The 19,317-nt window shown below is 36.8% G+C and overlaps 3 protein-coding genes across 3 annotated transcripts; 1 reads left to right on the top strand and 2 right to left on the bottom strand.

Moving 5' to 3' along the window:
• LOC103854934 lies at window positions 1-2,871 on the bottom strand. Its single transcript, XM_009131899.3, has 3 exons — window positions 1,913-2,871; window positions 1,535-1,808; window positions 1-1,438 (listed from the first exon to the last, which is right to left on the bottom strand). The coding sequence occupies exons 1-3, from the start codon at window positions 2,003-2,005 to the stop codon at window positions 1,353-1,355; spliced, it is 453 nt and encodes a 150-aa protein (XP_009130147.1). The 5' UTR covers window positions 2,006-2,871; the 3' UTR covers window positions 1-1,352.
• Window positions 2,872-3,109: 238 nt separating this feature from the next.
• Window positions 3,110-5,324, bottom strand: LOC103854935 (PLASMODESMATA CALLOSE-BINDING PROTEIN 1). The gene is made up of 4 exons (XM_009131901.2): window positions 5,067-5,324; window positions 4,432-4,671; window positions 4,161-4,194; window positions 3,110-3,600 (listed from the first exon to the last, which is right to left on the bottom strand). Exons 1-4 carry the CDS (start codon window positions 5,116-5,118, stop codon window positions 3,339-3,341), a joined length of 588 nt encoding a protein of 195 aa, XP_009130149.2. The 5' UTR covers window positions 5,119-5,324; the 3' UTR covers window positions 3,110-3,338.
• Window positions 5,325-5,888: 564 nt separating this feature from the next.
• On the top strand, window positions 5,889-18,719 carry LOC103854936 (DExH-box ATP-dependent RNA helicase DExH14). The gene is made up of 49 exons (XM_033284461.1): window positions 5,889-6,156; window positions 6,322-6,383; window positions 6,620-6,800; window positions 6,898-7,327; window positions 7,430-7,495; window positions 7,893-7,997; window positions 8,080-8,376; window positions 8,541-8,657; window positions 8,741-8,800; window positions 9,012-9,083; window positions 9,158-9,274; window positions 9,363-9,524; window positions 9,682-9,747; window positions 9,897-10,049; window positions 10,134-10,217; window positions 10,419-10,493; window positions 10,575-10,706; window positions 10,782-10,847; window positions 11,048-11,113; window positions 11,192-11,314; window positions 11,446-11,595; window positions 11,882-12,094; window positions 12,234-12,389; window positions 12,490-12,714; window positions 12,786-12,887; window positions 12,976-13,056; window positions 13,141-13,221; window positions 13,468-13,671; window positions 13,764-13,880; window positions 13,980-14,102; window positions 14,192-14,281; window positions 14,404-14,529; window positions 14,611-14,673; window positions 14,872-14,960; window positions 15,068-15,158; window positions 15,247-15,396; window positions 15,494-15,685; window positions 15,794-15,859; window positions 15,976-16,131; window positions 16,214-16,357; window positions 16,603-16,670; window positions 16,764-16,929; window positions 17,030-17,092; window positions 17,216-17,311; window positions 17,444-17,611; window positions 17,705-17,875; window positions 17,965-18,105; window positions 18,190-18,321; window positions 18,406-18,719. Exons 1-49 carry the CDS (start codon window positions 6,047-6,049, stop codon window positions 18,487-18,489), a joined length of 6,252 nt encoding a protein of 2,083 aa, XP_033140352.1. The 5' UTR covers window positions 5,889-6,046; the 3' UTR covers window positions 18,490-18,719.
• Window positions 18,720-19,317: the final 598 nt, after the last annotated feature.

Below are 19,317 nucleotides of genomic sequence, written 5' to 3' on the forward strand. Positions count from 1 at the left end.
TTTGTTACGATTTTATTTTCCAAATCACCTCAAATTTGGATAATATATAATATAATATCTTTTTGAAGTAAATAAAAGAAGTCTATATATTTTTAACATGGACATAGATACTAAAATGTTGTAACCAAAAACAGTAGAATTGAGTTCTTATCTTTAATTTTAATTTCACCTTGTCAACTAGTCGTTATTTCAAGTCTTCACATCTGATTTCTTAAGTTGTTATCCCATATTTTATTCTTATATTTTGCTCAAAAAGGCCCATATTTTGCTTATGTTTTTATGTAAAAGTATGCAAAAGTATTGAAATAATTTAGATTCTCTTTTAGACTTTTTGTAATATTTAACTTATTGGAAACATTTCTTATTTTCATTTTAAATAGCTATAAATTTTAATAATCAATATTTAATAAATAATCAATATCTCATTTTCCCCTATTTGTTTGTAATTTTGGCATTTTAACTTCTAGCAATATTGTAATTTACATTATGTAATTTTTATATAAATTTTTTGTTCCAAGAAAAAAAAAGACAGAATATAAGTTGTGTGGCTCAAAATGATGATCCAAGAAATGCAAACTCACTTTTTGAGAGTAATTTGTTATCCAAGGAAAAAAGAATTGCATCACTATATAATGGATATACACAAGACCACTGTTCTAATCGTTTCTTCTGTATTTCTTCAAAATTTTTTTTTGAAGATTTAACAAGACCATATCAGTTAGTTCTTGAAATATCAGTATTGAAGATTTAACAAGAATTCAATATTGGACACAATTGACAAGACGGAATTGCGTATATTAATCTTGTCTAGTTATAAATTTATCAAAAACTGTCAGAGTGATCCATTAATATAAATTATCGAAAATTCCACATTTTCATAATCAGTGTTAAATTAATATAAGTTATCTAAAATTTCACATTTTTCAGAATCAGTCTTAAGCGTTTGGGAGATATTGTCATTAGGCATTTACTCATGAAATTGTATCTATAAAACTGTCGTTGAAGCATATACTATTTTTGTAACAAAGTTGCTGGTAAAGGAGAATGTACAAGAGTACTGAAGAAAATGACCACCAAAGAAGTCTAATCTCACCTTATCTACTAAATTCTAACTTGCGACACAAGAAACTCACGTTTTAAGAGATAAACCCTGAATCTATATGCCTAGCTTCGCACATCTCTCTGATAACAGAAGAAGAAACGGAGAATGTTCAAGAATACTGACGCAAATGAAATAACCATCAAAGAAGTCTAATGTAAAATCACTTGCGACCCAAGAAACAATCCTTTTTAAAAAAAGAAACCCTAAAATCCAGATGTCTCTAACAACCACTAAGCTCTGAGAAAATCATTTACTTTGAAGATTCCGAATCAGAGGGAGCGTTGGAGTCTGCTTGTTTCTTCTCAGGAGATGTGTTGATGGACGCTGCAGAAGAAGCTGTGACAAATCAAAAGACACATCAGTTTCTTGATTTCATACTCAGAGAAACTAAACCATATACACTTAATAAGCTAATGAGATTGGTCTCGTTACCTTCAGGACTTGTAGTATGTGCCTCTGATTCTGAAGGTTGATTAGTCGCTGAGGTTTCATTACCACTGTTCTGAGCATCCACACGACTACTGCTTGATGAAACAGAATCATTAGGAAGTACTGTCTCATTAGAATCTTCAGGCTTAACTTCGACTACGCCAGGTAAGGTACGGCACACTTCACATAGCCACCACATGTGCGGCTTATAACACTTCCTTACATCATCGTCATCCTCGTTACTTCCGCATATCTTACAAGGCTTCGTATTCTTCTTCTACATGTTAGCAAAAATAAGAACTAGACTAATCAAGAAACGGTCTCAAGAATCGCATTGATCGAAACGTATGCAAGTAGTACGAAGATGCTTAGCTTCTTTACCTTATAGTTGGTAACGCTTTTCTCGGTAGAAGAAGAAGAAGGAGGTAGCGTTGTTTCTGATCCAGTCTCGGACCCACTTCCGTTGTCCTCCATTGGTATCGATCAAAGGGATCTTCAGTGGCGTCGACTGAAGAAAAGAGGTTTCGGTTTAAGAAGAAAGAGGGAAGAGAAGATGATCGTTTTCTTGGGACGCAAGAAACAGCTTTTGTGTTCGTCTCTCTCTATCTATCTGAAGAGCGAAAACGAACCTCTTGTCACTTCTCTCGGAACCTAAACTTGAACCCTTTGATGTGTTTATATAGGGAAGCGAAGTTCAAATACGTTGGCACAGTCTAGTGGTTGTATTGAAAAATACGTTTCATCAATCATCAACTGTGTTAAAATATCTGTTGAATAAAGTTTTTTTACTAAACATTAAAGTTAACAGCCTAGTCTAAAAGACCAAAGACATATAATAAAAAACTACAAATACATGTAACAGTTTTAAATAATTGATTATTTACAATATTTTAAACAGTTATATAAAATTTTAAATATATAATTAAAATTAAAAGTGTATACCACTAATGATCTAAAATAAATATATATATATGCATATAAAACTGAAAATAACAGTGCAGCTGCGTGGATCAAAATCTAGTTAATTTATTTAAATTATAACATGCGATGTATACGTTTCTGCATTCCATTATTATATGATTTGATCATGTGGAAAGTATACAATGATTCACAAGGAACATAACTCTCCCAAAGAACTTAATATACCATGATGTTACTAAGCACGTTGCTATGTTCACTTCATCGTGAACAATTGAACATGATCATCAGTCAAAGAACAAAGTGAAAGTTATGAAGACATCAAGCTGTGAGAAAGCTCCTGAATGCCTCAAGGGAAGTTCAAGGTATCAAAGCGTCTGAGAAGAGGTTCATGGACCGAGGAAGGAGTTTAAGTGTCAATAAGACTCTAAGAGAGACAGAGGGTTCCAGCTCATCCGTCTGTCGGTAAGAAGCTCAAGGGCAACAAGGGGATTTCACAATCTTTTGCTTGTCCTCTTTGTCTGTCGTGTACCACATATGGGGGTATCAGAGACTTGAGAGTTCAGATTAGCTTGCCATGCGTTCTCTTGAAATAGAAACAGAAGATTCGTAGAAGTATGTTTGGTGATAACAAACCTTGCATCACTGGTCCCAATCTAGTAAAACAAAAGAAGAACCAGTAGATAAAATATCATTTATATATAAGTTTTTAAACTACGATTAAGTCTACCAGAAACCATCACGTGGCAAGAGCACAAGCAAGAGCTGAAATCTTCTTACAACAAGCACATAAAGACTCAGAACACACAGGACAGAGATTACCCCTAAGCTAGACCAATGTCCTTACGACAATAAGTGCACCAACAAAAACCAGGGAACATTAACATCCTTAGAGCATCAAGAAAGAGCAGAACCCACTCGAAGCGATCAAGACAAGGAAGGTGAACAGTTTGCTTGAGTTCTTGAGAGCAAAGGCACTGCTTTCTGTAGTGTAGTCCGGGTTAACTCCTGTCCCAGTTGCTCCTGTGCTGTTGTTTCCAAAAACTCCATTGGTTGAGGTTCCTGAGTAAGGACTGTTGCCACCAGGAAGTGTGGTGCTGGTTGAGTTGCCTTTTGGATTGGTTGTACCCGTAGTGCTGCCTCCAGAGCCGCTGGTGAAAAAGGCAACAAGTTACATTGAAGTGAATATCACACAAGAAACAACCACTTTGAGGCATTAATGAAGGAAGCTGGTTCAATGACTTTAAGGTAAATATGTATCCGTCTCTAATAACTGAGGGGTTCATAACAGTCAAGAACACTGATCATGCGTTCAAACTGTAATCCAATAAAGCATTTGAAAAGTTTCATTAAAGAACTAAAGAAATTGAGTACTTTTAGGCTCATGTAAAAAGAGTCATATAAAAAGAAGTTGTAATGGACCGTTCACATTAGAGTCAAAATGCTATTATTTATTTTATTCTGTTTAAGTAAATATTAATTATGATGATTCCTATTCTTAATAGATTTTGAATGATGCTATCCCTTTCACATCAAAAGAAAGAAAAAAAAAATCAAAAAGTTGCAAACTTGGGACCCAAATCAAGCTTTAATCCACCTTTTCTCTTTACCACTAATATAATAGAAAAAAAAGTTGCTTAAATTCTTGGTTTTGGTCCCATAAAATGTTTCTTTCAAATTCTAGATATAGCCATTTGAATCAGAAACATACCTTGCACTAGTAGGGAAGGTACATCCTGAATAACCTGTAAAAGAAAAGGATCAATAAACACATAATACGTTAATAAACTGATAATTATCCACAAAACTGTAACTAGGAACTAGTCTTTATCACACATTTGGCATATATTCACATTGTAACAAAAACATAAAGCCTTAAACTTTCTGTAACCATAAACCAATCAAATGTGCATTGTATAACAAGAAGATGAATGAAACCAAAGAGCAGTAAAAAAAAAATGATGATGGTGCTTGAGACTAACTTGGATCAGAGTTAGTTGGAGTGGCAGTGCCACTGAAATCACAAGTGCCTGAAGCTTGACGCTTCTTTTGGAAGAAGCTGTTGACCGCATAGTTGCAGTGAGACCTAACATTGTCAGGGTTAAAGCAAGGTGCTTTTGGGTGAGTGGGGTTACAGTCTGCTCCATTTCCACAAGCATAGTCTATGGTCTTCTGTAACACATCATCACTCAGACCTGTCTTGCACACACACCATGCGGCACCTACATAGACCCAAAAAAAAAGAGAGAGGTAACACTTAGTGACTGATTCAAAATGCCATGAGACTCCATATTCAAGTAGCTTCTGTTCCTGAGTGTTCTACCAGATAAGAACAAAAGAAAACAAATCTTGATTTTTACCTTTAAATTATTCACACCAAAAAAAAAAAGAACCCATTTTGAGACAGCCAGATGCTAAGAGAAATAAATGTGAAATACTTATAACAATAAATATAAAAATGGTAACTTTTAATCTAGTAGAAAACTCATGAACAGTAAAACCCTTGACTGTTACAAGAACCCTTTTTCAGACCAGAGCCAAAAGGGTTGAGACTAGGACAGTGAGATAAAGACAAGACTAATGCTAAGAATCTGAAGGAAGAGTGGAAAGATCTTACTAGAATGGCCAGCCATGGCTAGTAGGAGAAGTGAGAGAACCAGAGCAGCCATGGATGCGTTCAGAGAAAATGTCACAGTGTGAAGATAGAGATAGAGAGATCTCTAGAGCAAAGGAGAAGAGAAAGTGGAGAAAACACAAGAGAGAGAGTGTTGGCTACTTCTTGTGTAGAGAGTGATGTGGTGTGTTACCCTCTTTGTCTCTTCTCAAAACCCTTTTGAGTTTTTGAGTGCTTTTTTGCATCATTAAAGAACTTAGCTCGTGTAGAATTTTTTTTTTTGGTACGTATGTTTTGAGATTTAAATTAAAGAGACATTCTATTATTATTTACTGGTAAAAAAATAAATAAAAAAACAGTCCATGTTTATTATTTAATGAAAAAGCCAAATTTTGTGTGGTGTTCCACACAAATGTCAAAATAAAAAATGCTGTATTACAAAATTTAATGTAAAAATTCAAACTCAAAAACACTATTACACAGTCCATCTATATTTTAATATATTGACAATATTAGTTAACTATTTGCAATAAATGTTCAAAATTCAAACTCAAAAGCACTATTCTCACCAACCTAAATGGCTACCAATTAAAAAGGAATAATTTATTATTGGTCCATCACATGTTAATTGTAAAATATCTATACAAAAAAAAACTTTACCAATCCAAACGCCGTCGTTTAACTGAACCCGTATTTTTGCGGGTCGGTGTACGAGTCCTATGAAGTGACGCCGTCGTTTTAATGAAACCGTATTCTAGCGGGTCAATGAACGGGGTCCTATTGAAGTGACGCCATCGTTTTAATGAACCCGTATTTTAGCGGGTCGGTGTTACGGGTCCTAGTACAACTGTTCATTAAGTATTGAAGTGACGTCGTTTAAGCGAAAGCGATCGATCGCCTTCTTCCCCGGAGAGTTAAACCAGAAGGCGAATAAGAAGAAGAAGAAGAAGAAGCCTAAACGACGCAGACGACAGCGTTTAATCATGTTGGTCCAGCTTCCTCGCTTGACAAGCTCTCTAAGAGACCCCTTCGACATCGATCAAGCCTACCTTCGCCGCAAAACCATACTCCAAACTCTCAACAAGCCTCGCAGGTCAGCTTCTCCTCCCCGAGTTCCTGAGATTTCGCCTTGATTTGAAATTCACTCGTTTATTAGGGTTTCACTGGATTCTCTAGGATCATTGTGATGACGAGTATTTGAATTGTCTTATTGTAAATACTTTAATTGAATTGGATCGTGTTGTGTTTGCTAATTCAGCTCTGGGAGTCGCCTCGATGAATCTGACCTTGCTAGGAGGATAGTTCATCAATGGGAAGGAGGTGATTTTCTGATTTAATTTATATATATATACATATATATATATATATATATATATATATATTTAATTATCTTTATAAGAGCATGATTAACGAGGGTTCTTAGGTTTAAGAGCAGGTTCTTAGTTTTTTTAGATGGTTTCTTATATTCCGATAAGAACCCCATTGATTATGCTCTAAGTGGATTAGACTATGAGGTGGTGCTTTGTGTGTATGTTGATTTGAATTGGTGTAAACAGCTTCTCCAGAAGTGCGGCAAGCGTACAAGCAGTTTATTGGAGCTGTAGTGGAGTTGATAGATCGGGAAGTTCAATCAGAGGAGTTTCGTGAGGTTGCTTTTACAGCGTATCGTCTGTTTGGGAAGCCAGTGGAGGAGGAGGAGGACAGTGGTTTTAGTGATAAGAGCGTTGCTGAAAAGAAGTAAGTACTCCTGGAAGATTGATTTATGAAAAAGGCCAAAGCTTTGTACTTTTTCTTGGGTGTTTAACGTTGGTTTGTTTTTGTTTTTATTTAACAGGTTAGAGTTGCAAAATGTTGTTGGTCATGCTGTCTCGGATGCTAATGTAAAGAACGTGGCCTCCTTTGCTCTGGCACTCTACTCGATACAGCCTGCTCATCAGTCTGAGGTATATGCGGATGTGGTTGATGATGGTGCTGAATTTGGTGCGGACCTTGTTTTCAATCTACCAAGTCGTTTTCTGGTGGAAGAATCACTTGGCGAAAGAGGGTTTGAGAATGAAGAGAGCAATAGCGCTCATGCATCATTTTCTGAAGGTTGGAGTGATGTCAGTGACATGACAAAGAATCAGAATGCAGGAAAATTTGATTTAAGTTGGCTTAGAGACGCATGCGGACAGATGGTTAGAGAAAGCAATTCACAACTTTCCCGTGATGAGCTGGCAATGGCTATATGTAGGTTTCTGGATTCGGATAAGCCTGGTGAGGAGGTATGTGTGTTGTGGTGAAATATTTTGGAGTTACTATGCCTCATCCTGCAGCATATACTCAAAGTGGAAGTAAAAGGGGTTTTAACCTTTTTTTCTCTGCAGATAGCTGGAGATTTGTTGGATCTTGTTGGGGATGGCGCATTTGAGACTGTTCAAGACCTTATTATGGTAAGCCTGGCGTGTATATTTCTCTTTTATCTGAACTTGTGATTGGACATTTTTTGCCTTATTAGCTTTAGATTCTACTGTATAAAATGCATGTCTCGAGAGTTGCTGTTACGTTTGAGTGGTAATCTTTATCTTGTAGCTCTTAGTTAAAGCTACGTACTAGCTTAGTCTATGTTACTGCAAGCCGGCTTTAATGGTGTTTAACTGAATCACGTTCTAATATTATTACTGAATGTTCTCGCTTGATATAAAGTCATTTCGTGGATATGTGTGGGTTTGTGCGTAGGTATAGTAAAAGACTAAGAGGGTTGTTACTCCGATATATAGTGAAGTTATTCTCTGCTTTCTAGTTTCTAAGAAATCTGAATGGTGTCTGACTTGTTGATTCCCTTTTCAGCATCGGAAGGAGATTGTTGATGCTATCCATCATGGTCAGATGGTTCTCAAGTCTGACAAAACAGCTTCAAACACCCAAACCCGGATGCCTACATATGGCACACAGGTAGTGCCATTTGAGCGAGGCCTTCCATATAATGCTGTGCCAATTTTTTTTATAGCCACAGTAACCCGCAGCCACCTTTCAGGTTACTGTTCAAACAGAGTCCGCAAAGCAAATTGAGAAACTTCGGCGTAAGGAGGAAAAGAAAAACAAACGCAGTGCCGAGCTTGGTTTAGAGAGTGAAATATCGGAGGCCAATTTTTCTTATTTACTAGAGGCAAGTGAAAAGAATAGTGGGTTTGATGATCTGATCGGGTCTGGAGAAGCCAATTCTCTTGCATTTGCTCTTCCCCAAGGTACTGTAAGGAAGCACTTAAAAGGATATGAGGAAGTCTTTATCCCGCCTACCCCTACCGCACAATTGAAACCAGGCGAGAAACTGGTACGTCTCATCCATATCTAGAAGATAGATGACAGTTCTTGCATGTAGAAAGTTAAATCCAAGTGTTCTTCAAACATATTAATAAATTTTCTAGTTTAGATCCTATTGTAGCCTTTTCTGTGAGATTGCGTGCATTCTAACTTTAAATTCTTGCATGTTGCCAGATTGAGATAAAGGAGTTGGATGACGTCGCTCAAGCTGCTTTTCATGGGTACAAAACTTTGAACCGTATTCAGTCTCGAATATTTCAGACAGTTTACAACACCAATGAGAATATATTGGTGAGTCATATGTAAATTTTGTGTCCGCACCGAGCGACAATGCGAGTTACCTTCTCAAGCATAAGTATATTATGTCCTTGCAGGTGTGTGCTCCAACAGGAGCTGGAAAAACAAATATTGCTATGATCTCTGTTTTACATGAGGTAAGTACTTTTTTACTTGGTTTAATATTTTTGTTTCCCAACCTGATTTTATCACAGACATGTTGAAAACATTTTGAGATTTTATTTACGAAGAGCGTGAATAGATTTTTTTTTTAAATGTATGTATGTTGTGCTGTAAAAGAAGTTGATATATTGTAATCATGCTAAAATGTTTCATATTTTACTCATATATTATCTAATTGTCTCGCAGATTAAACAACACTTCAGGGATGGCTACTTGCACAAAAACGAGTTTAAGATTGTTTATGTAGCTCCTATGAAGGTAGAATCATGTTAATATAATCTTGTGGATAAGTTTTATCGTCAGAATTTTTATTTACTTTTTGTTCTTTATAGGCGTTAGCGGCAGAGGTCACATCAGCTTTTAGCCGTCGTCTTGGTCCATTAAATATGGTTGTGAAGGAGCTTACAGGGGATATGCAACTCACCAAGAGCGAACTTGAAGAAACTCAGGTTTTATATAAGCTTACAAGATATACTTAAGTTTCTTGCGGAGGCATGCATGAACTGATATATACCTGATTTATTGATTGTGAATTAGATGATAGTGACAACACCAGAAAAATGGGATGTCATTACTCGCAAAAGCAGCGACATGTCATTGTCAATGCTAGTAAAACTCTTGATCATCGATGAAGTGCACCTTCTGAATGATGATAGAGGTGCAGTGATAGAGGCATTAGTTGCTCGGACCCTCCGTCAGGTAACGTCTTGTTTTGATCATATTTTGTTCGTTGTTGAGTTAAATGCTAGAAATAATCTTTCCGTGAATATTGGTTTTGTTAAAGCAATTCTTGAAGTTATACTCTCCTCTATTTGGGCATCACTGTAAAATCTGGTTGACTTTTGTTCTGTACCAGGTAGAGTCGACGCAGACAATGATAAGAATTGTAGGCCTGTCAGCCACTTTACCTAGCTACCTACAGGTCTGTTCCAACAATATATATATATATCTGTCACGATGTTTTTATGCACTACACTGTGTTACTTCATATTTCCTCGTTAGTCTCGGGAAATTATAGTCGCTCAATTTTTATATTTTATTTTTGAACCTTTTTTGTTGGGTGGATTTCAGGTTGCTCAGTTTTTACGAGTGAACCCAGACATTGGCCTTTTCTATTTTGATTCGAGCTATCGCCCAGTTCCCTTAGCTCAGCAGTATATAGGCATCACCGAGCATAACTTTGCTGCTAAAAATGCATTGTTAAATGAGATATGCTACAAAAAGGTCTATACATCTTGAATAAAGCCTTGTCCATTTTTATGTTAATATGGACAGTCACTTATCTACATGGTAATGCTTTCATGTTAGGTTGCTGATTCAATTAGACAAGGTCATCAAGCAATGATTTTTGTTCATTCCCGAAAAGACACTTCAAAAACAGCTGAGAAATTGGTATATGATATTTTACATATTTATATACTGCTTCTCTTTACCCGTTCTCTTCCAAAATTCATGCATATCTTTTTTTCCTGAAATCTTAAATGTTATGTACACCTGAAAACACGTGAGGATGATTTCGCTGCAAAGTATGATTTCTCAATGGATTTCAAAATCCAGATCTAGACGTACATAACTTCAGTATTTTTGACGTAGATTGATCTTGCTCGGGAAAATGAAACGCTCGATTTGTTCACGAATGAGACTCATCCTCAATTTCACATAAGAAAGGTAAATAAGTGCATTATGCATCATCTTTTTGAAATCCATTGTTGCTACTAATTTTTTAGGTTTGTTCTTACTGAATCTCAGAAAGATGTCATCAAGTCCAGAAATAAGGATCTTGTCAAATTTTTTGAAGCTGGTTTCGGTATTCATCATGCTGGGATGTTACGATCTGATAGAACACTTACGGAGAGGCTGTTTTCCGATGGACTCTTGAAGGTACGAGATATTTTTGTCTGCTTGCTCTTTATTGCATAGATACTTATTTTCTTCCAACATGTTTTGGGCATTCAGGTGCTTGTTTGCACTGCAACTCTTGCTTGGGGTGTAAATTTGCCTGCACACACAGTCGTAATTAAGGTATGCTTATGTGTAGACAAATTGATTATGTATATTTTAGTTGTATGGCTGGTTTTTGTATAGTCAAACTTACTCTTAATCTATGCCAAGAGAAGTTTCTCTTATTGTTGGAGATCAACAAGTGGTTCTACAAATTTATATAATCTTTCATTATAGCTATAATCTGTCCTTATAGCTCAATATGTTTGGTTAATTTCCAGGGAACACAATTGTATGATGCCAAGGCTGGTGGGTGGAAAGACTTGGGAATGCTTGATGTCATGCAGGTAAAGGAAAAATTCTTCTTTGGAAAAGGGCATGACAATGCAATATTTATTAATGTGTCATACTATTATATGTATTAGATCTTTGGAAGAGCTGGGAGACCGCAGTTTGACAAGAGTGGTGAGGGAATTATTATCACATCCCATGACAAGCTGGCTTACTATCTTCGGCTGCTGACGAGTCAGCTTCCCATAGAAAGTCAGGTATTGGGCACAAACCTAAAGAACTTTGGTCTGTCATCCTAATACATAAACTTCCCGAAAGTTCCATTTGTAGTTTGATCTGTCAATTCTTTTGGCCATACAACGAGTTCCAATGTTATTCTTATTTGCAGTTCATAAGCTCCTTGAAAGACAATTTAAACGCAGAAGTGGTTTTGGGAACTGTGACTAATGTTAAGGAAGCTTGTGCTTGGCTTGGATATACATATTTGTCAATTCGGATGAAGTTAAATCCTTTGGCCTATGGCATTGGATGGGACGAGGTACGTTATTCTTTGCATGGGTAGTCTCCATAGCTATCTGCATTCCGGCTGATGAAGATCTTTGTTCTTTTCTCCACTTTTTCAGAGAGATATTGGTTCTTCACATGTTTTCTAAAATTTTGTGCTGAATTTGTAAGCTCTAAAAGTTTACATGGAGATCTTTATCCTGGAGATTGTTTGTGTTCATAGTGTGTTTTCGTACCATTTTGTACTTAAAATATTCCTTGTGTTTGTGCTACAATTAAATATGTGCTTAAAACCATTCTGATCGTGCTACTCGTCACAGATAATTGCCGATCCTTCTTTAACATTGAAGCAACGGGCCCTTGTGTCTGAGGCTGCACGTTCACTGGACAAAGCTAAAATGATGAGGTTCGATGAAAAAAGTGGAAACTTCTACTGTACTGAGCTTGGACGGGTTGCAAGTCACTTCTATATTCAATACTCTAGTGTTGAAACGTACAACGAGATGTTGAAGCGGCACATGAATGAAAGCGAGGTTTGCTATAATCATTCTGTTGTTATTAAATTTCCCTTTAATGATTGATTCTAAGTTTAAATGGTTCCACCTTGTTCTTTGTTCGGTACCTTGCTAAAGATTTATCCATTACTTACTGATGTCAAATTATCTGCTGTAGATAATTGATATGGTTGCCCATTCTTCTGAATTTGAAAATATTGTGGTAAGAGAGGAAGAGCAGCATGAACTTGAGACTCTTGCACGTTCTTGCTGTCCCTTAGAAGTAAAGGGAGGACCTTCTAACAAACATGGAAAAATTTCGATTCTCATTCAGGTCATTGACTTTCACAATCACTGCAATATTATTTATACCTAGGATATATAAAAGATGGTTGATGTGTAGAGTTCTGATATACTGACTTTATGATCTGCAGTTGTTCATATCTCGTGGGTCAATTGATGCATTTTCTCTGGTCTCTGATGCTTCATATATTAGTGCTAGTTTAGCACGTATAATGCGTGCCCTGTTTGAGACATGTTTGCGAAAAGGGTGGTGTGAGATGACTTTATTTATGTTGGAATACTGCAAGGCAGTTGATCGTCAACTGTGGCCTCATCAACATCCTCTTCGGCAATTCGATAGGGATATACCTTTTGATGTAAGCTTCTGATAATTACATTTGACTTGCAATATGGAATATTTTTTGTCTAATTCATCTCAATCAAACAGACATTGAGAAAACTTGAAGAGCGAGGGGCCGACTTAGACCGCTTGTATGAGATGGAGGAAAAAGACATTGGAGCGCTGATTCGTTACAATCCTGGGGGAAGGGTATATCTATACATATCATAATTCAATAAGCTAATGCATTTATATATTTTTGGAGAAAAACACTAACATTTCTGCGCTATCTTGCTAGTTGGTCAAGCAACATCTAGCATATTTTCCTTCAATTCAACTGGAAGCTACTGTTAGTCCAATCACCCGCACTGTGTTGAAGGTAGCTTATGGAAGGCCTTTTCAATATTTGATTGTTCTTCAGATGCCAATCTATTTAACATCATTCATTTTGTCACAATTTTAGGTGGATTTGCGTATAACTCCAGATTTTATATGGAAGGATCGCTTTCATGGTGCTGCTCTTCGTTGGTGGATTCTCATTGAGGTTGTACCATAGAACTCCCATTAAGACACATGTGTTGCAGTGACAAATAACGAGCTGACATTTATAATCTAGTATCTCATCTTATGGCGCTACTAACCACTTGGAGGAAAAAGACTCCGTGCTGGATAGCATTTGTAAACAAGCTTGCTTGTTAACTAATGAATTTATATCTTGAATATTGTTCTCTTTTGGCAGTGTTAATATATTCCACTAGTAACACTTGTCTTGTGCAATTGTCTTTGGCAGGACACAGAGAATGATTATATCTACCACTCAGATCTTTTCACACTAACGAAACGGATGGCTAGAGGGGAACCGCAGAAGCTTTCTTTTACTGTGCCTATATTTGAACCACATCCGCCGCAATACTATGTTCATGCTATTTCTGATTCCTGGTTGCATGCAGAGTCTTTCTACACAATCTCTTTCCACAATCTTGCACTACCAGAGGTATATTGCTTCTAGAGGTTGCTATTTTCTAAGCAGTCACTAGATCATTTGTTCCTTTGAGTTGGTCAATCCTAACATTCTTCTTCATTCAGGCACGTACTTCTCACACAGAGCTTCTAGACTTGAAACCTCTTCCTGTGACTTCTCTTGGGAATAGGTTGTATGAATCGCTTTACAAATTTTCACATTTCAATCCAATACAGACTCAGGTTTGGGCATATTCTGGCCTATGCTTTCCTTTCTCTTGTTCATAAATGTTTTTCTTCATCACTCCTAGTTAATTGAAAAGGTATGCTTTGGTGTTGCAGATTTTTCATGTCTTATATCACACAGACAACAATGTTCTTGTGGGAGCTCCAACTGGAAGTGGGAAAACTATATCTGCTGAACTTGCAATGTTGCGTCTCTTCAGTACCCAGCCTGATATGAAGGTATGAGTTCTCAGACTCATAAGAATTAGTCAGTTTCTAGTTTTCTATTATCTCTAAAGGGGATGCTTACTTTTTTCTGCGGCACCCAGGTTGTTTACATAGCACCACTAAAAGCTATTGTTCGAGAAAGAATGAAAGATTGGAAAAAGCATCTTGTTGCTCCACTTGGAAAAGAAATGGTAAACGGATGTTGCATGTTATAATGTATATTGCCTTGGAGCATATATACATGTAACAGACCCAGAGTTCATGTGTTTATATTGGCTACCAGATACTATTCCTAACACTCGCATTTCCACAGGTTGAAATGACTGGAGATTACACTCCAGATTTAGTTGCTCTCTTGTCTGCTGATATCATCATATCTACCCCAGAAAAATGGGACGGCATTAGTCGTAATTGGCATACTCGAAGTTATGTAAAAAAGGTACATCTCTTTGTCAGTAGATTTGTTGTATCGGATTACCTTTTTCGTGAGTGAGTAACTTATAATGTTTTGGGGATATAGGTCGGCCTTGTTATTTTGGATGAGATTCACTTGCTAGGTGCCGACAGAGGACCCATCCTTGAGGTAGAAGCCTAAAAATTATTATATTACATTTCTAATTACTTATGCTAAGCTCCACTAATAGCTTAGAAGTTTCCAGTTATATCATGACACCTGTAATTTCTCTATGGTTTTGGTTAAGAGCTAATATACGTTCGACAACAAGTACTTCAAAGTTCTGTTAACATTTTGGTTTATTTTAAATCTGCATTTGGTTTCCAGGTTATTGTATCTAGAATGAGGTACATATCATCACAGACAGAGCGCTCTGTTCGGTTTGTTGGACTTTCTACTGCTCTGGCAAATGCAGGGTCTGTATTCTAACTTCTATGCCTCTTTGAATTTGTAGGCTCTTTTCTGTGTGTATTTTCTTTTGACTTGGCTGTTAACATTTTGGCTTGATGCCATGTTCATTCAGTGATTTGGCTGACTGGTTGGGTGTTGGGGAGATCGGACTTTTCAATTTTAAACCTAGTGTCAGACCTGTACCAATTGAAGTTCATATTCAGGTATCTTTTATATCATTTTCGGTGGGTAGATATGCGAGGAAACCATCCAAGAAGGAGATTTACTGACTTAATCTTGTTTTGCTTTCAGGGTTATCCTGGAAAGTATTACTGCCCAAGGATGAATAGCATGAACAAGCCAGCATATGCAGCTATCTGCACCCATTCACCTACAAAACCTGTTCTTATCTTTGTTTCATCGCGTAGACAGACAAGGCTTACCGCACTGGATCTTATTCAGGTATGATTTATCATCAAACTCAGACACCAGTTGATCTTCCGATTATATTACTCTAATAATTATAATCTTTTGCATCTTCTTCTACTATGAAATAAAGTTTGCGGCGTCAGACGAGCATCCGCGGCAATTTCTGAGTGTATCAGAGGAAGACTTGCAGATGGTCCTCTCTCAGATCACTGACCAGAACCTCCGACATACGTTGCAATTTGGTATTGGGTTGCATCATGCAGGTTTGAATGACCAGGATAGATCTGTAGTGGAAGAGCTTTTCGTGAACAACAAGATTCAGGCACTTTCCTCCACTTATACTCTCTCTGTCCTTACTGTTTACATCCATGATTTCGCGTTTACATTTCATGCTTCCATGCTGATGGTTGATTCCTTGCTTCCATTTCAGGTTTTGGTCTCAACAAGTACCTTGGCATGGGGAGTGAACCTACCAGCTCACTTGGTTATTATAAAGGTAGAATTTAGATCCTCTGCTATGACATTGTATCTATTACACATTGTATCTATTTCTTCTAACGGATTGTCTTTTCTCTTTACTGCTGCCGTTGGCAATGTTTTCTAATGCCTCAGGGAACAGAATACTTCGACGGAAAAACCAAAAGATATGTTGACTTTCCTCTTACAGAAATCTTGCAAATGATGGGGCGTGCTGGACGTCCACAGTTTGATCAACATGGAAAAGCGGTTATTCTTGTACATGAACCTAAAAAAAGCTTCTACAAAAAGGCAAGCGCAACTAAAATTCTCTAGCAATTTTAATATCCGTAGCATGGATTTACCTCAATTATCATATTTCCTCTGGATGCAGTTCTTGTACGAACCATTCCCGGTAGAAAGTAGCCTGAAAGAGAGGTTGCACGATCACTTCAATGCAGAAATAGTCTCTGGGACAATTGGCAACAAAGAAGACGCTGTGCACTATCTTACATGGACGTATTTGTTTCGTAGACTGGTAACCATTCTTCACATTCCATCAAAAGTCGACACAGCTTGAGAATTCGATACTGGTTTCTCTGAGAAATTTTGCTAAGTTCATAATCAGTTTTTGAATCACTGACTAGTAAACGTTTTGCCAAGTTTGACACCAGCAGCCAGATTTTTTTTCCCTATAAGTGTTTTCCATTGCTGCGAACTTTTTACCAAGTTTATAATCCGTCCATTAGGAAATGTCTTATGAACTGAATGTCTATGTAACAGATGGCTAATCCTGCGTACTATGGGCTAGAAGGTACTGAAGATGAGTCAGTGTGTTCCTACTTATCAAGGTATATACGAAAATTATTTAATAAAGAAAGTTTCGTTAATAAGAAGCTAAGGACTAGTATAACATAGAGGTATGTGGGTGGATTTTATTGTAGATTGGTGCAAAACACGTTTGATGATCTTGAAGACAGTGGATGCCTCAAAGTAACAGAAGATAGTGTAGAGCCTATGATGCTGGGTACAATAGCATCACAGTATTACCTTAGCTACATGACCGTGTCTATGTTTGGTTCTAATATAGGCCCCGATACATCGCTCGAAGTAAGAAACTGAACCGATAAAGTCTTATGCAAACTTGAGCATGAATGTATCCATGCATGAGATTCTGATTGTTTTGTTCTTTTACCTCAACCCGTTTTAGGCATTCTTGCATATTTTGGCTGGAGCGTCTGAATATGATGAACTTCCTGTGCGGCACAATGAGGTTTGTTTCTTTGTTCACACTTTTGTACTTGGAAGCTACATGGTTTATTTTAGAAAAGTAGTTTTAGTGATAAGCTGTCTACAATTTCCGCTCTTTATGTTCTTTATGCCCTCTTTTTCTTAGGAAAATTACAACAAAACATTGTCAGAGAAAGTTAGGTATCGAGTGGATAATAACCATCTAGATGATCCTCATACGAAGGCAAATCTGCTCTTCCAGGTAATTTCTTTTCACATTCCTCAAACTGTGAAGGATGAAAAAACAAATATTCCAGATTTAATGAGTTCATGGTTAAACAACGAAGTTTATGACTCTGAGCGTTCTTTATAATCACGACTTCTTGTACTCCAGGCACATTTTTCTCAGCTGGCACTTCCAATCAGTGATTATAACACTGATCTAAAGTCAGTCTTGGACCAAAGCATTCGAATCCTCCAAGCCATGATTGACATATGCGCAAACAGTGGATGGCTCACAAGCTCACTGACGTGCATGCGTCTCTTGCAAATGGTCATGCAGGTACTCTCTTGAAAGATTACTTACTCTTTATCTCGTTCCACTTCTTTGGAAGCAGAACGCTTTTACTTGATCCATTTCTCTCTTTGATTGCAGGGCATGTGGTCCGACCAAGATTCGTCATTATGGATGATTCCATGCATGAACGATGACCTTCTGGGATCTCTAACCGCAAGAGGAATTCACACGCTGCATCAGCTATTAGAACTTCCAAGGGAAACTCTAAAAAGTGTAACCGGAAACTTCCCTGCATCCAAATTATCTCAGGTACCAATCCTCTCTCAAATTGGTCACATCTGTTTCTTTTTCACGGACTTGTCTGACTCTTCTCTATACTTTTTTCTGGTCTTAATTAGGATCTCCAGCGATTCCCGCGTATACAAATGAATGTGAGACTCCAAAGGAAGGATCCTAACGGGCCTTCGACGCTTGAAATCAGATTAGAAAAGATATCAAAGAGGAATACCTCAAGGGCATTGGCCCCTCGTTTCCCAAAGGTTTCTTCTCTAAAGACTTACCACAGACTATTTTTATGCATAAAAAAAGATTCATTACGGTTTGTATACTTGGGTTGCTTATAGGTGAAAGACGAAGCGTGGTGGTTGGTACTTGGTGATACTTCAACTTCTGAACTCTTTGCTGTGAAGAGAGTCTCGTTCACTGGTCGTCTGATCACACGCATGGAGTTACCTCCCAACATAACCTCTCTCCAGGTTCTTTTTTTTCGCTAACTTAACAATTCTCTCTTTTACCGTCTACAAATAGTAACCATTGAAATTGTCTTTATGTTTGGTCAGGATACTAAACTAATCTTAGTCTCGGATTGTTATTTGGGATTTGAGCAAGAACACTCCATTGAACAACGACCTGCCCGACGCTAATGAGCCATCAGATGATAGTGGGGGAGTCGCTTATTTAAAGCATTCAACTTTTTAGATGTCGAAAATTTTCAAAATTCAGCTTTTTAATAATAATTAATGTAAAAACCAAAAAAGATCAAGAGAAAAGATTTACAGTGTTACAAAGTTTTGGATTAAATCACTATCCAAGAGTCTATGTGTTCTACACTTCTATTTTATTAGATGACTAATAGTCTAATATTATGAGTTTATGACCATGCAAAATAAACATCTTTTCCAATCAATAGAACATATCTACTAATAATAGCAATCCCAATTAATTCCAAAGGTTGTGAATTTCACTTATGTTGAAATGTTGTGTCTTTTCTATAAGTTGTCAAAAAGTTGCGTCTTTTCTAAAAGTTGAATATTGAAAGGTTGTGTCTTTTCTAAAAGTTGTCTATATAGTTATTTTTTTTTCTTATGATGTTAAATACTCAAAAATGTCTTTGTACAATTCTTTGTTTTAAGAGATGTGTATTTAATAAGTTGTGACTATTCATGTGAAGAGTTATGACTATTTCTATAAGTATCTTTTCAAAATAACTATTTTTAAATAGAAATAATGTGACTATTCAAATTGAAGAGTTGTGACTATTCAAATTGAAGAGATGTGACTATCCAAATAAATTTTTAAAATCTATAAATAGTCTATGCCCATGCATTTCTCAAAATAAAATTTTTGCTAATCGAACTAATAATAAAATAGTGGAGAAAAAAGTTATATGCAATTACTTGGTTATAAAGTTTTAGAAGATATTCAAATGTATAAACAAAAAATAGTAGAAAGAGTTTTACTTGTTTGGATAG

This window comes from Brassica rapa, chromosome A02 (assembly GCF_000309985.2).
Source record: "Brassica rapa cultivar Chiifu-401-42 chromosome A02, CAAS_Brap_v3.01, whole genome shotgun sequence".
NCBI classification, from domain to species: domain Eukaryota; kingdom Viridiplantae; phylum Streptophyta; class Magnoliopsida; order Brassicales; family Brassicaceae; genus Brassica; species Brassica rapa.

What these genes read in the sequence shown, in the direction of transcription:
- LOC103854936 (XM_033284461.1), top strand. Translation starts at nt 6,047, where the DNA reads ATGTTGGTCCAGCTTCCTCGCTTGACAAGCTCTCTAAGAGACCCCTTC. An exon ending in CTGTTCAAGACCTTATTATG is followed by an intron (nt 7,496 to 7,892) that starts GTAAGCCTGGCG and finishes TTCCCTTTTCAG; the next exon opens with CATCGGAAGGAGATTGTTGA. An exon ending in TTTATGTAGCTCCTATGAAG is followed by an intron (nt 9,084 to 9,157) that starts GTAGAATCATGT and finishes TGTTCTTTATAG; the next exon opens with GCGTTAGCGGCAGAGGTCAC.
- LOC103854935 (XM_009131901.2), bottom strand. Translation starts at nt 5,118, where the DNA reads ATGGCTGCTCTGGTTCTCTCACTTCTCCTACTAGCCATGGCTGGCCAT. An exon ending in AGCCATGGCTGGCCATTCTA is followed by an intron (nt 4,672 to 5,066) that starts GTAAGATCTTTC and finishes GGGTCTATGTAG; the next exon opens with GTGCCGCATGGTGTGTGTGC. An exon ending in TCCAACTAACTCTGATCCAA is followed by an intron (nt 4,195 to 4,431) that starts GTTAGTCTCAAG and finishes TTTCTTTTACAG; the next exon opens with GTTATTCAGGATGTACCTTC.
- LOC103854934 (XM_009131899.3), bottom strand. Translation starts at nt 2,005, where the DNA reads ATGGAGGACAACGGAAGTGGGTCCGAGACTGGATCAGAAACAACGCTA. An exon ending in AAAGCGTTACCAACTATAAG is followed by an intron (nt 1,809 to 1,912) that starts GTAAAGAAGCTA and finishes GCTAACATGTAG; the next exon opens with AAGAAGAATACGAAGCCTTG. An exon ending in ACATACTACAAGTCCTGAAG is followed by an intron (nt 1,439 to 1,534) that starts GTAACGAGACCA and finishes GATTTGTCACAG; the next exon opens with CTTCTTCTGCAGCGTCCATC.